General features: G+C 45.7%; 2 protein-coding genes across 3 annotated transcripts in view; both read left to right on the top strand.

The window, feature by feature from the left end:
- anos1b (anosmin 1b) overlaps nt 1-5,707 on the top strand; it is a 58,786-nt gene extending 53,079 nt beyond the window's left edge. Inside the window, exons 11-14 of the mRNA XM_035414086.1 lie at nt 852-1,020; nt 1,558-1,787; nt 4,038-4,189; nt 4,652-5,707. Coding sequence (XP_035269977.1) covers nt 852-1,020; nt 1,558-1,787; nt 4,038-4,178 — 540 coding nt within the window. The 3' untranslated portion in view covers nt 4,179-4,189; nt 4,652-5,707. The remainder of the gene's footprint in view (nt 1-851; nt 1,021-1,557; nt 1,788-4,037; nt 4,190-4,651) is intronic.
- A 294-nt stretch (nt 5,708-6,001) lies between these two features.
- Nucleotides 6,002-12,906, top strand: LOC118225905. Of its 2 annotated transcripts, XM_035414989.1 has the most exons (10): nt 6,002-6,140; nt 6,800-8,279; nt 8,573-8,678; nt 9,366-9,513; nt 9,834-9,881; nt 10,244-10,321; nt 11,212-11,349; nt 11,987-12,070; nt 12,535-12,585; nt 12,754-12,906. In XM_035414989.1, the coding sequence occupies exons 2-10, from the start codon at nt 6,818-6,820 to the stop codon at nt 12,862-12,864; spliced, it is 2,226 nt and encodes a 741-aa protein (XP_035270880.1). In that variant the 5' UTR covers nt 6,002-6,140; nt 6,800-6,817; the 3' UTR covers nt 12,865-12,906. The 2 variants fall into 2 exon arrangements, with proteins under 2 accessions (XP_035270880.1, XP_035270881.1); XM_035414990.1 differs by lacking the exon at nt 6,002-6,140 and having other exon boundaries at nt 6,149-8,279.
- Nucleotides 12,907-13,329: the final 423 nt, after the last annotated feature.

Below are 13,329 nucleotides of genomic sequence, written 5' to 3'. Positions count from 1 at the left end.
AGAGATGCGTCAGAGGGAGTTGCGTGGCACATTTCAGAAGGGGGCGGGGGGGCGGTGGACGGTCATTGTGTATTTGGTAAAAAATTCCCCAAAAAAGGGGAAGCAGCTTAAGCCGCAAGCTTTACGATGTGGGGTGACAAACCGAGCGTGATGATCACAGGTGTCTAAGCCTGAGATAAGTCCTCCCTGTGTGGTGATGCTGTGGGTTTAAAATCACCTGAGTCTTACTTTTTTTAAACCCCTCCAAGTGTGTACCCAGCTCCTGCTGATGTGTAGGGAGATAGTGTTCAAATCAACAGCCAGACAGCTGCTGTAACACTATCTTAATACCGGGAACGAGAAATGGAGATGTTGGAAATGATGTTTTCGCTGACTGCCTATCGGTTGTGAAACGTGAAGCCGTCGTTTGGTGAGCGAGCGCCACCCTACCAGACAAAAGCCTGTTTTTGTTCCCGGTCCATTTTTTTTTACAAAAACTGTGAAATGCGTAATTTTGACAGGAGAGCGGCTATCGCAGCCAAAAGCGCGCGGCGATTCCAGCGACTGCTTGTCATTGGCTGGCTGCGTGTCAACTTGAGTGTGTGTAGCCTGCCTGCGTATGACAGGAACTAAGTCTGCTGTCCCATTTTCCACTCCTCTGGATGAGTCTAGCTAAGCTTCTCAGATCCTCTCTCCTTCACTTTGGTTATCCTCGTCTGTTTTTGCGTTCGTTGCTCTTCAATTGTTTGCTTTAACTTTATCTTTAATCTCATTCCTTTTTTCATCTTTTCTCCACCGTTCTTCTCCCCTGTGGTTAATCTTCTCGTTCTGCGTGTTTGATCCCCCACCCCCCCCTTCTTTCTCCCCCTTAGGGAACCCACTTTGTCATCACAGGGCTGCTGTTTGCCTGCAAGTACAGGGTTTCCGTAGCGCCCTTGGCAGGACAGGCTCGGGGGTCAGAGGTCGTGACATCCGTGACGACCCCGCAGTGCTCCTCTCTGAAAGGCAGGGGGCTGAAGTCCGCATCCTGCGCCCCAGAAGGTAAGGGGATCGCGGCTGAATCCCGCGCGCGGGGGTGTGACCAATGCCCCCCCCCCCGCCCCCCACGCGTGTGTGTAACCCCCCCTGACATCACAGCTCATTACGAGCAGTGGAATTTACTCTCTCCCTCAGTCCCTGCAGCGCACTGACCGCTGTGATTGACAGCTCGGTAGCCGACAGGGAAAGGAGCGTCTCAATCAGTCACACAAATGCTTAGTCAACCCGTGCTCACCATAGAACAGTACTCAGCTATACTCTGTTGGTTCTGTTGATGACCATGTTCACAGTATAACAGTACTGAGCCATACTCTGTTGGTTCTGTTGATGACCGTGCTCACAACAGAACAATACTGAGCCATACTCTGCTCTGTTGATGACCACATTCACAATACTCAGCTCATTATACTCATTATACTCATTATATTTAAAATGTCCACAGATTTATACTGTATTGCTGTATATTACATTTCCATAAGTGGTTAGAACACAGTACCCAATCCAACGTGTGGATCACTTGTTCTTTTTCCCCTGTCCCAGGGCGCCACCCGCTGGCCAGGAAGGCGCAACTGCGTCCGGAGAGGCTGACGGCGGCCTTTCGCACGGTGAACGGGACGCTGCGGGGGGAGTTCAGCTGGCAGGTGTCCCGGGTCATCCCAGGACAGAGCCCCATCGCCGGGTTCCAGTTCTCCTGGGCGCAGGTGTCCGGCGTTAGGGGCGTCGCCGCGGTCTCGGACACGCTCATCTCCCAGACCCAGATTCTGGCCCCGGTGAGGCCCGTCCCGCGGCAAGCGCACGCGACCGGCCTTTATCCGGCAGAGCTGTGCTAATGCATGCTTTACAGCTGTACTAATGCATGCTTTACAGCTGTACTAATGCAGGCTTTACAGCTGTACTAATGCATGCTTTACAGCTGTACTAATGCAGGCTTTACAGCTGTACTAATGCATGCTTTACAGCTGTACTAATGCAGGCTTTACAGCTGTACTAATGCATGCTTTACAGCTGTACTAATGCACGCTTTACAGCTGTACTAGTGCACACTTTACAGCTGTACTAATGCATGCTTTACAGCTGTACTAATGCATGCTTTACAGCTGTACAAATGCAGGCTTTACAGCTGTACTAATGCATGCTTTACAGCTGTACTAATGCAGGCTTTACAGCTGTACTAATGCATGCTTTACAGCTGTACTAATGCAGGCTTTACAGCTGTACTAATGCAGGCTTTACAGCTGTACTAATGCATGCTTTACAGCTGTACTAATGCAGGCTTTACAGCTGTACTAATGCATGCTTTACAGCTGTACTAATGCAGGCTTTACAGCTGTACTAGTGCATGCTTTAACGGCTATACTAATGCAGGCTTTACAGCTGTACTAATGCATGCTTTACAGCTGTACTAGTGCATGCTTTGCAGCTGTACTAATGCACGCTTTACAGCTGTACTAATGCATGCTTTACAGCTGTACTAGTGCACGCTTTGCAGCTGTATTAATGCATGCTTTGCTGCTATACTAATGCATGCTTTACAGCGGTGCTAATGCATGCTTTGCTGCTATACTAATGCATGCTTTACAGCTGTGCTAATGCATGCTTTGCTGCTATACTGATGCATGCTTTACAGCTGTACTAATGCATAGTTTGCAGCTGTACTATTGCAGTGGTACTAAAGCATGTTTTGCAGCTATACTACTGCATGCTTTGCAGCTATACTAATGCATGCTTTGCAGCTATACTAATGCATAGTTTGCAGCTGTACTATTGCAGTGGTACTAAAGCATGTTTTGCAGCTATACTACTGCATGCTTTGCAGCTATACTACTGCATGCTTTGCAGCTGTGCTAACGCCTGATTTGCAGCAGGGCTAATTAACTGGTGACCCTGGTGCCCGCCATAAACATGCTCCTGCGCCTATGTTCATTAATAAGAAAAAAAGTATTAATAAGTCCGGTGTGTGAACAATTGTGAGTTTAGCAGTCCAAAATGTCATGTGTTCGGGTATGTTTAGTGTCATATACCTTCCAGTACTAATAGAATAATGATTCATAGTTATGCAAATTAAAAGAAGCTTTCATACATACCTACATACATACAGTCCATACCTGAATAAAATCAAGAAAGGTACATTACTCCTCTAGTCTAACCTTGGTTTTTATTTCACCAACATACTGACATTACATGTTTTATTAGGGTATGATAAATAATATGTGGAAAATGTTTGGTCCAGGTATATCATTTTAAAACTGTAAGTAGAAAATGAAGGACGCTGCTTTGCACAGTGACATTTAAAAGGGAGCCCTCAGCCGTGTTTAATACATTCAACATGTTTGGAAGCCAATTCCATTTCAATTCAGCAAGTTCAGGAAATTGACAACAAAAAAAAGGAAAAAATTCATGGACTGAAAAAATGCCCATAATGTTCTGTGAGGAAATTATATCAATTAATGAGATTCAGAATTCCATTACATTCATTTGGCAGATGCTTTTATCCAAAGCGATGTACAATAAGTGCATTCCAGAACATTCCTTGAATTGGCCTGGATCTGAAATGGAATTGATCCCCAGTGACTGCGTGTAAACAAATCTCAATGTTTGCCATGTCTGGCAACACCAGAGGAGAACATTTCCGCTGTATTTGAACTTGATAAAGTTCTGCTATGTTGACCCAGACCCCCCTGCTTCTCGCCTAAAATGACAAAGCAGTTTCAACTCGTCTTTATCAGCAGTTGCAAAAGGCCAGTGATTGATTGAAGTGCTGAACGGATGTAATCTTAGCCTCTGTGTTTTTTACACAAGGCAGTTGACCCTTTGAAGAGTAGGTTTTTTTTTTGGAATGTTTTTTTTTCTTTTTCAAAATTTTAAATCAGTGTTCTAGAACTCCATTGCTTTCAAATTACCAGCAATGATTGTTACAGCATCATTAGAATGTTCTGTTAAGAACATTCTAATCACGTGTTTGTGACCTCACACCTTAAAGGGTCGAACATGTCTGTGTTTTCTCTCTCTCTCTGCTACAGAACCAGCTTTCCCTCACAGTGGACCACCTGCAGCCAGAGAGCGTGTACAAGGTGCAGGTCCAGGCACTGACAGCAGGGGGCAGCGGTCCCTCGGTGGTCAGGACGCTGCACACGCCCCAGCTCAATGGCACACTGCTATGAGCTAAAGCAGTGTAGGTACACCCTGCTCCCCAAACTGCCAGCCAGTCTGTCTGCGCTGCATTTAGCTATGATTAACTCATATAAGAAAAGAGGAGCGCTTGTCTGTAGATACTAAGTCTAACATAATGTTGTATCCAAAATTAAGAGGACATGGGAAAAAAGAAGAGAACACACCAATATTAAGAATGAGGCTTTACTAGTTCAGAACAGGATCGTAAGCATCGCATACATATATCACTTCCTCATCTCCTGCTCGTTCGTGTCACATCCTCCGTAACTATCCCTTCAACTACTGTCAGGTAATACAGTAACAGTCTGTCAATATAGCCCCCTAGTGGTAAGGGGATGTAAGGTCAGTCAGTAACATTTACAACAGTACAGGTTAGTAGTGAACAGTTGAGATGAGAGTGGCAGACACATCTTTTGGAATTTTCTTTTACTAAATACTTTGCTTTCTCTCTTTTTTTTTTTAGGCATTTGCATCTGTGTTTCGTCTGCAGCTACTCCCCACAAAACCCATTTCAACAACAAGATCTGTTTAAAAAAGGACTGTAATTGAAACAATGATTGTAATTAAGCCAATGTGTATCATCTTACGAATATCAACATTGCATGATATTAATGAACAAATAATAATATGTTTTAAAATTATAAAACATAGTTTATAAATTCTGTCAATTTATTGTATTTTAAATATTTTGAAAGTTTAATTTTGTATCACATAGTCTTTTTTACATCTGTAAAAATATATAGCACTGTTGTATGTAGTAGTATCATTATATGTTCTTTTGGTCAGTGTTATAAGTGCAAATGAGCTATGCTTCATTGAAATATGAAATACATTTTATCAGTTTTCTTTAAAGAATATCCACCTAAAGCTATTATTTTCATTACAAATATGATCCTCTTTCTGTGTGTGTGTTTTTTATTTTTGCTTTATGAAGACACGACTCCATAAATTATTTAAAAATAATTCAGACAGCCAGCAGCCAGTCCAGGACTGAGTTTGAATTCACCTGTAAAATGTTCCTTCCGTGCATCTCCGCTGGTTTATTTATTGTGTTGTAATTAAAACATGTAATAAATGTGTAATAAACGTACGGTGTTTCCACATCACAGTGGGTATGAGTGGAAGCAAGGTCTAGGACTGGGCAGAAGTGGGTGGGCTTTCTTTCATATTTCTGTGCAACACAGAACTAAACTGCAAGGAGGAGGGAATCACAGACAAGTTCATAACACTGGATTGAAGCCGTGTGAGATATTGCACTCCATGAAGTCATACTCAACGCTGTGATAATGGTGACAAAATAAAACTCTCTACAGTACAATCAGTGAGTCTGACCGAGACCAGAACCATCTGTTAATTACCCATTGCTTTGGCAAACCTGTGCAGATTCATTTGACATGAATTGTCTTCTTGTTCATGTTTTTATTGTATAATAGCATTCTTTTTTGTAAATATTGTATTTGCCTATGTGTATACTATTGTGCATCATCATTACTATGAATAAAGTCAAAATAAACTGAAACACTGTCTTTTTTAAACAATATTGGGTCCAGTGAGACACATTCCAAAGGTAAAGAAATAAATGTCATTTAAAAAAATTGTTATCTTTACTTAACAGTCAAAATATAGTGTGATAAATTGCAGATATGATTGACTTTCAAAAAGAGCATTATGAATGCTGTTTCAGGCACTTCGATACACGAACGGGTTCATGGGGAAATGCGTACAAGAAGGGTCATGTTAGTAAAGGGTCTTGTTGGAACAAATGTTATTTACACATCCACCCACTAGAGGGTGACACCTGAAGTTTAGAATGGTTGTGACGTCTTTTCAACGCGACATGGCGGTTTGATGGTTAGACAAATCGACGTAGTTCTCGTCAGACGGATTGTTTGGACACAACAGACTGTTGAATATCGTGGTTCACGTTTGTTTGCAATTATGGCAGGGTTTTGGTAATGTATCTGAATCATTTTGTCCTCGTTTTCATCGCGTTAGAGGATACATTGCAACACCTACTTACGGATTTTGGTCTCCGTTTCTATAACAAGCTTATAGAAACGCGTAGCTAGCTATAGCTAGCTAGTTAGCTAGCTAGTCCAAGTCTTATCCAACTGAACTCCTGAAAGTTGGTTCCTTTTTTATGTGTAATCGCAGTCCCGCATTTGCATTTCATATAAATGTCTTAGTTACCACATAACATGTGATTAAATGAGCGGTATGATTGCTTTGTTTTCTTTGGTGTTTTTGATCATTTGTTTCGCAAGTTAGCCTTCATATAACGATAGCCAAACTGGTGGGTTTTAGCTGGCTACCTTAGACTGGTCTCAATGGTAGAATTTGAATAATTCAGAAAAGGGTCGGCTAGACGTCTTGGTTGGCTACCGACACCATCATCGGTTTGAATGCATGCAGTTTACTTGCTAACTAGAACTAGGGGATAACATTGCAGGTACTGAACACTGGATAGCTACCTAACCCCGGTTTTAATGGCGGTATCGAAGTACAGGTGTTTATTACAGCGCAAAATTGACCGTTTGGGACCGTGTTGGAAAATAATTGTAAGCGCGTGAATGTATTCCTAAATTGTTTCCGTTTGACCGCTTGTCCTCAGCTCTCTCCCTGGATCATAATGTACCATCGCCATCCTCAGCGATCAGTGAATGTTACGACTCTTGCCGTTCCTCCTTGTACCTGGCCCGGGGTAAGCGTCCGGGAACGTCGCTACAAACGCAGCCCACCTCACTGTCGCGAGAGGCGAAGCATCACAACCGCAGCGCTTAGAATCTTGCGCGAGAGGACAGCGCTGCAGTTGGAGGTCAAATATACGAGTAAGAAGAGGACAAAGGCCCGTCGCAAGCCTCGGAGGTCCACTCACCTGCTGATTCCCTTTAAGTGTGGGGCCCGGGTTTCGAGACATTGGACTGTCAGCCACCAGCTTGCATATTCCAACCCCAGAGAGAACGGGGACTCCACTGGGCCTGTATGCACACCAGAGTCATACAGGTCTCTGCCTCAGAAAACTACTGTAAAAGCCACTGGACTGCCGACTGACAGCAATACACTCTGTGACCCTCCAGCAGGGGGGGCAGCTGGTAATCGGAATAAGCTGAGAAAAAAAGGACCTTCCGCTCCCAGGCAGCACCCCGAACTGAGGAAGAGGTCGGGGCCTGGCGAGAACAAGTCGGCGGAGGTCTCTCTCCCGTTGATGCGGTGTTCGCCCGACGTCCAGCAGCGGTGCCGAGTCGGGAAGCCCCACAGCGGGAGTCTCGGGAAAGAGAGGAAGGCCAAGAGGTTTTCCCGGATCTCCACCCTCAGGGGCCGGAGGCTGCGAGCGGGCGTGCTGGGATACCTGTGCGGCCTGAGCGCGGAGACCAAAGAGCTGATCAGGGAGGTCCATGGGGAGCACCTGCTGAGACTGAAGCACAGGAGCCAAAAGGGGGAGGAGAGGAGGGATGGGGTAGGGCTGGCCCGGGGAACCATGGTGCACGACGGCTCTGGACCCCGAACGCCCGCGGCGGTGGTGGCGGCGGCGGGGGGACATGGGCGCGCCTCCGGCCGCAAGCGGACGCCCAAGGCCTGCGACTGCTGCGGACCCAACTGCAGGCCCCCCCCGCCCAAGGCCCCGGCCCCGGCCCACGGGACGCCGGGGAGGAGGGGCCGCAGGAAGAAGGTCCCGGAGGCGGAGCCACCGACGACTCGGGACGCGCCCCCGCCGGGCGACGACTCCGCCCCCCTCAACGGCGCCAGCGACCCGCCGCACGGCGTGGACATGGAAGTGTCGCCGCCGGCGACGGAGGGGGCGGCGTCGGGGGAAGTGCCCGTTTCGGAAGCGCCCGTTTTGGAAGCGCTCGAATTAGAGGTGCCCGAATTGGAGGTGCCCGTGCTGGAGTCCCCCGAATTGGACGTGCCCGCGGTGGAGTCGCCCGAATCGGAGGTTTCGGAGTCCTGCCGCAGCCAGCGCGCCAACCCACTCCTGGACCATCGCTATTGCAAGACCGAGGATGGGGACTCTGCCACAGAGGAGGAGGCGGCTAAAAACCAACTACTGACCACAGAAGTCAACAACGAGGACCTAACAGAACTTATCCATGGTACTTTTAAAAACATTTTTAGTGTTATTCAGTCATAGGTATAAAACTATATTGGAAATATTTTAACCGTGTTAACACCAGTGACAGTTCCTGTAGGTTATTTACAGTTTTTTAACAATTTGTCAGTTTTCATCATTGAAAACGATACACTCTTAGCTGTGATTGCTTCTTTTGGATAAAAACATTTTTTCAGGCGTCCAAAGAGTTAATTTGTTTGAAACATGTATTTGACCCACATCTGCAGAAATGGTGTCCCTTATGTTTCCGTTATTGCTGTTCACCTTTTTTCCTAGAATTCCTGGAGCACTTCTATGGGAAATATGGGAGTTTCATCCCACTTAGTGAGACCGATGTTCTTGAGCACCTTAACAAGAAGTTGAACTCTGACCTCACCGACAGGTAAGCATTCACAGGTCATCGTGTGGGGCTTCATTTAAACTGTCTGTCTGTCTGTCTCGCTGTCTGTATGTCAGGGGCTGCCAGATTTGGCTCATCACAGTTTGAATGCATCAAGTGTAAATAACATGCATTTTTGGTGGTAAGCTAAGTTTTGTTGGAATAAGTCTGGTGCGTTTTCTTGCCTTCTTATCGACGCGGTGACCTTCACATCGAGTCATTTTGGAGGCACAGAATTACCCACAGGTGCCCAACGTTGTGAATGTCACTACACTGATCTCCATGGCAACCTCTAAACCACCTCGTTTTGTGGTGACACGTTCAGAAACAAGCAACTGGCGAAACTAACTCTTGATGGTAGTCCTCTTCTGTACATCAAAACTCATGCTCATTCATTTAACGGACACTATTCGCCAGAGTGACTTACAGTGCGAGAGAGAGAGCAGGTGCGTTCACGTGAGTCATGTGATCAAAAGGGATAACTGACCTGGAGAAGGACACTCCCAGACCCGAACGTAACTTAAAGCGCTAAAATATCAGTTAGCAAAACCAACCTGGAACCACAACGGTGTCGTAAAAACGCGTATAACAACCTGACCAGGTGCCTCTGTACCTGTGAGTTTGCACCTGCGTTTCACCTTCTCTCTTCTCCTCTCCTCCCCTCCCCTCCCCTTCCCCTTCCGACGTCAGGAAGACCTTCATCTTCTCAGAAGTGACGAAGTACCGGGCCGGATTAGCCTGTGCTCCTATGCACTATTTCAAAGTGGCCTACAACAAGCACACGCTGACCCTGGAGGACCTCTCCACCCTGGACGACCAAAACTGGGTCAATGACCAGGTGGGGCCTTCTGGAATGCCGATCACATGACACGTGTGCGTGTGACAGCCAATCAGAAACAGACATCAGTTTTTTTTTCCCCCCCATTACATTACATTACATTTATTTGACAGGCGGTTTTATCCAAAGCAACGTACGGTAAGTGTATAACGTATCATTTTTTTCCTCTTTGCATTATCAGTAGTTTGATAATCCAGTGACAACTTTACGTAGAACATTCAAAGGTTATTGTAATTTTTTTGTTGTTGCAAATGTATGTATGTATGTACAGAAATGTATGTCCAGGTTATGTAAATGTTGTTCTTGTGAATTTCTTTCAGGTGATAAATATGTATGGTGAATTAATTGTGGAGGCTGCTAACCAGAAGGTAAGAGAAAAAGTCTGCGGGGAAATAGCCATCAACTTGGACTAATACTAGTCATTTTTTAACACTGATTTGAAAAATAAAGCGATTTGGCCCTGATTATACAATCAGTATCTATAGCATAAACCACTGGTCCTTTTTGAGCTTAAGGTTAGCTTGAGGCCTGGGTAGTATTGTAGTATACTGGTTAGGGAACTGTGCTTGGAGCCCACAGGTTGAAGGTTCATTGTATCCTCCATTGAGGTACCGGTTCCCTGGATCCATTCTGTGAATGTCCAGCCGTATGAAAGGATTGCACGTAATGAAGGAGGAGAAGAAATGTGCGAATGTGACTGAACGCGCATCCCTCCTTTGTCCTTCTGCAGGTTCATTTCTTCAACAGCTTCTTCCACAGGCAGCTCGTAGCCAAAGGATATGAAGGAGTAAAGAGGTGGACCAAAAAGGTGAGCTCATTTCTCACAAGGCAGGGGGCTCGGCTCAAGGCTAGACCAGTCAGTTCAGGAAGTCGGCTGAAATTCTGCTCAGGGATTGGATAAAATGCCCGTGATGTTTCATGACAATTTTTTCCCCAGTTGATCAACCCCTTTGGTAAATGGTAAATGGTAAATGGACTGCATTTATATAGCGCTTTTATCCAAAGCGCTTTACAATTGATGCCTCTCATTCGCCAGAGCAGTTAGGGGTTAGGTGTCTTGCTCAAGGACACTTCGACATGCCCAGGGCGGGGTTTGAACCGGCAACCCTCCGTCTGCCAGACAATCGGTCTTACCTCCTAAGCTATGTCGCCCCTTTGAAGAGTAGGATTTTTTTTGGAATGTTTCTTTTTTCTGCCCCCCAAAATCCTGTCAGTGTTCTAGAACTCCCATTAGTTAGCGGTAGTGATTGTGACATCAGCATTAGAGTGTTCAGTTAAGCACATTCTAATCATGTATTTGTGACCTCACACCTTGAAGGGTTAAATTCTTGTTCATTTCCTGAATTGACTAAATGGGAATGGAACTAAAATCCAGTTATTTCTCGCCTGTAACCAGAAGCGACTAAACGATTCTAGAATACTTATTGGACATGGTCTATGAATTATTTTAGAGTTGTTAGGATGAGGTGGTTCTTTTTTATTAAAATAATGGATTCTTTTATTAATGAAAATGCCTTTGGAAATGATGAAATGATCCCTCAGCTCTTCCTTGTAGTTGGGGAAGTGGGCAGTGGGTGGAGTTGTTGAGAACACAGCGGTGACGTGAACGAGGTCTAACAAGCGCTACTTCCAAGCGCTGACCCCGCTGCGGGTTTTATTGACCCTGTCCCCCCCCCCCTTTTACGTTGGGGCCTGCAGGTTGACCTTTTCACCAAAAGCCTGCTGCTCATTCCCATTCACCTGGAGATCCACTGGTCTCTGATCACCGTGGACGTCACCAACCAGAACATCCACTTCTACGACTCCCAGGGCATCATGTTCAAGTACGCTGTGGAGGTAAGAACATGATGTGGCCCCACATCCCATAATGCACTATGATAGTGTGATCCCCTTTTGCGATGTATGGAATCCTTGTGACCTGTTTTCAATGGGATTTTATTTATACATGAGAAAAAGGACGGAGTGTAGCACAGTGGGTAAGGAACTGGACTTGTAACCGAAAGGTCGCAGGTTCGATTCCCGGGTAGGACACTGTCGTTGTACCCTTGAGCAAGGTACTTAACCTGCATTGCTTCAGTATATATCCAGCTGTATAAATGGATACAATGTAAAATGTTATGTAAAAAAGTTGTGTAAGTCGCTCTGGATAAGAGCGTCTGCTAAATGCCTGTAATGTAATGTAAAAAATGTGTGGGGGTAAAGTGTTGAAATGGCTTAAAAATACGAACAGAATCTGCAAGCGAGGAGGCGAGATCCTCTACAGAGCTTTCCCCCTGGTGCGTGGCTGAAGATGAGAGTAGTTCGGAAAGATTACCGTGCTACACTACCGTTAATAAATGCATTAAAAAGTGAATGTCCCTCATTAAGAAGCATGGGGTTGAATCAGTAAAGCAGGCTAATAATGTCCATGGCTTTTTTTTGGGTTTTTTTTAATTAATTTATTTTTTATTTAAATTCCTGTCTGTCTTGACAGAACATCTTAAAATACATTCTGGCTGAAGCGAAAGATAAGAAACACACAGCGTACCAGAAAGGCTGGAAGATGATTGTAAACAAGGTAAGGGGGTGTAATGAAAGGGGCCTTTTCCCCCCAGTGTCCATTTTATGTTAAAGTGAATCTTTTGTGGTCATTCACCTGTAGCTTTACAAATAAAACCTCTCGAATGTTTACTGCTTGTCACAAGATCAGCGGTGTAATGTAATGATGAGTAAAACATGTTCAGGCTTGTTACTCAGAGGTTTAAATCCAGGCCCATTGTACTTAACCTGAATTTCTTCAGTAAATGTTTGTAACATAACCTAACATGATGATGAGAACAGGCCCTTCAGCCCAACAATGCTAGCCATTTTCCTGACTAAATTAGTGCTCTGAATATCTACGGACTAGTAAATGTTCACTTTGGTAAATTAATTAAAACATGTGAAAAATGTGAGCTGTGTAAGTTGTTTCAGATTTTTTTTTTGAAAGTGCTAAATGGCATAATCTGTGTGTAATGTTTTGGCTCTCGTCGTCTTTTCCAGAGTATTCCACAACAGAAGAACGACAGTGACTGTGGGGTGTTTGTTTTAGAGGTAAGAAATAAGTTGAAAGTATTTTGTCTGCAGCTATGCTCCAGGTGTTGTCTTATCGCTGCTCTGGCCTTCTCTCTCACACTCTCTCTCTCTCCCTCTCTCCCTCTCTCCCTCCCTCCCTCCCTCCTTCTCTCCCTCCCTCCCTTCCTCCCTCCCTCTCTCTCTCAGTACTGTAAGTGCCTGGCACTGAAGCAGCCGCTGCAGTTCACACAGGAGGACATGCCCAAAGTACGGAAGAGGATTTACAAGGAGCTCTGCGAGTGCAAACTCAAAGGCTGAGGCGGGCCTCCGTTAAGCCCCAGCCCCGCCCCCCGAACCCCCCTCCGCCCCGCCCCCCGGACTCTATTCCCCTTTTTACCAAACCGGAAGGAACAAGCTAAGAACTCTCTGGACGGAAGGTGAAACGGGGTGACTGTGGACGCTTGCAGGACTTCCGTGCGTTGGGAGACGACCGGCCTGTTCTGCTAACGGTGATGGGACAATGGCCAACTTCGCCCCCCCCCCGCCCCAACCCCCACCTCCATTCCTCTCTGCCCCGACGCACCTGGGTGCCCCGGCGCAGGTGTGTTTGTGTGTGTGTGTGTGTGTGCGTGCGTGTGAGTGTGTGTGTGTGTCAGGTACACACCAGTGGAAAAACCGAAACGGAACGTTTGTCCCCACGGTGAAACTTGTGCAGTTACCTCACGTTCGGCTGCCGACTGGTTTCTACGGCGACCCACGGGCAGTTCCATTGTCGTTGCGCCA

The sequence above is a fragment of the Anguilla anguilla genome, chromosome 4 (assembly GCF_013347855.1).
Source record: "Anguilla anguilla isolate fAngAng1 chromosome 4, fAngAng1.pri, whole genome shotgun sequence".
In the NCBI taxonomy this organism is placed as follows: domain Eukaryota; kingdom Metazoa; phylum Chordata; class Actinopteri; order Anguilliformes; family Anguillidae; genus Anguilla; species Anguilla anguilla.
This window is presented reverse-complemented; position numbering and strand designations above follow the sequence as displayed.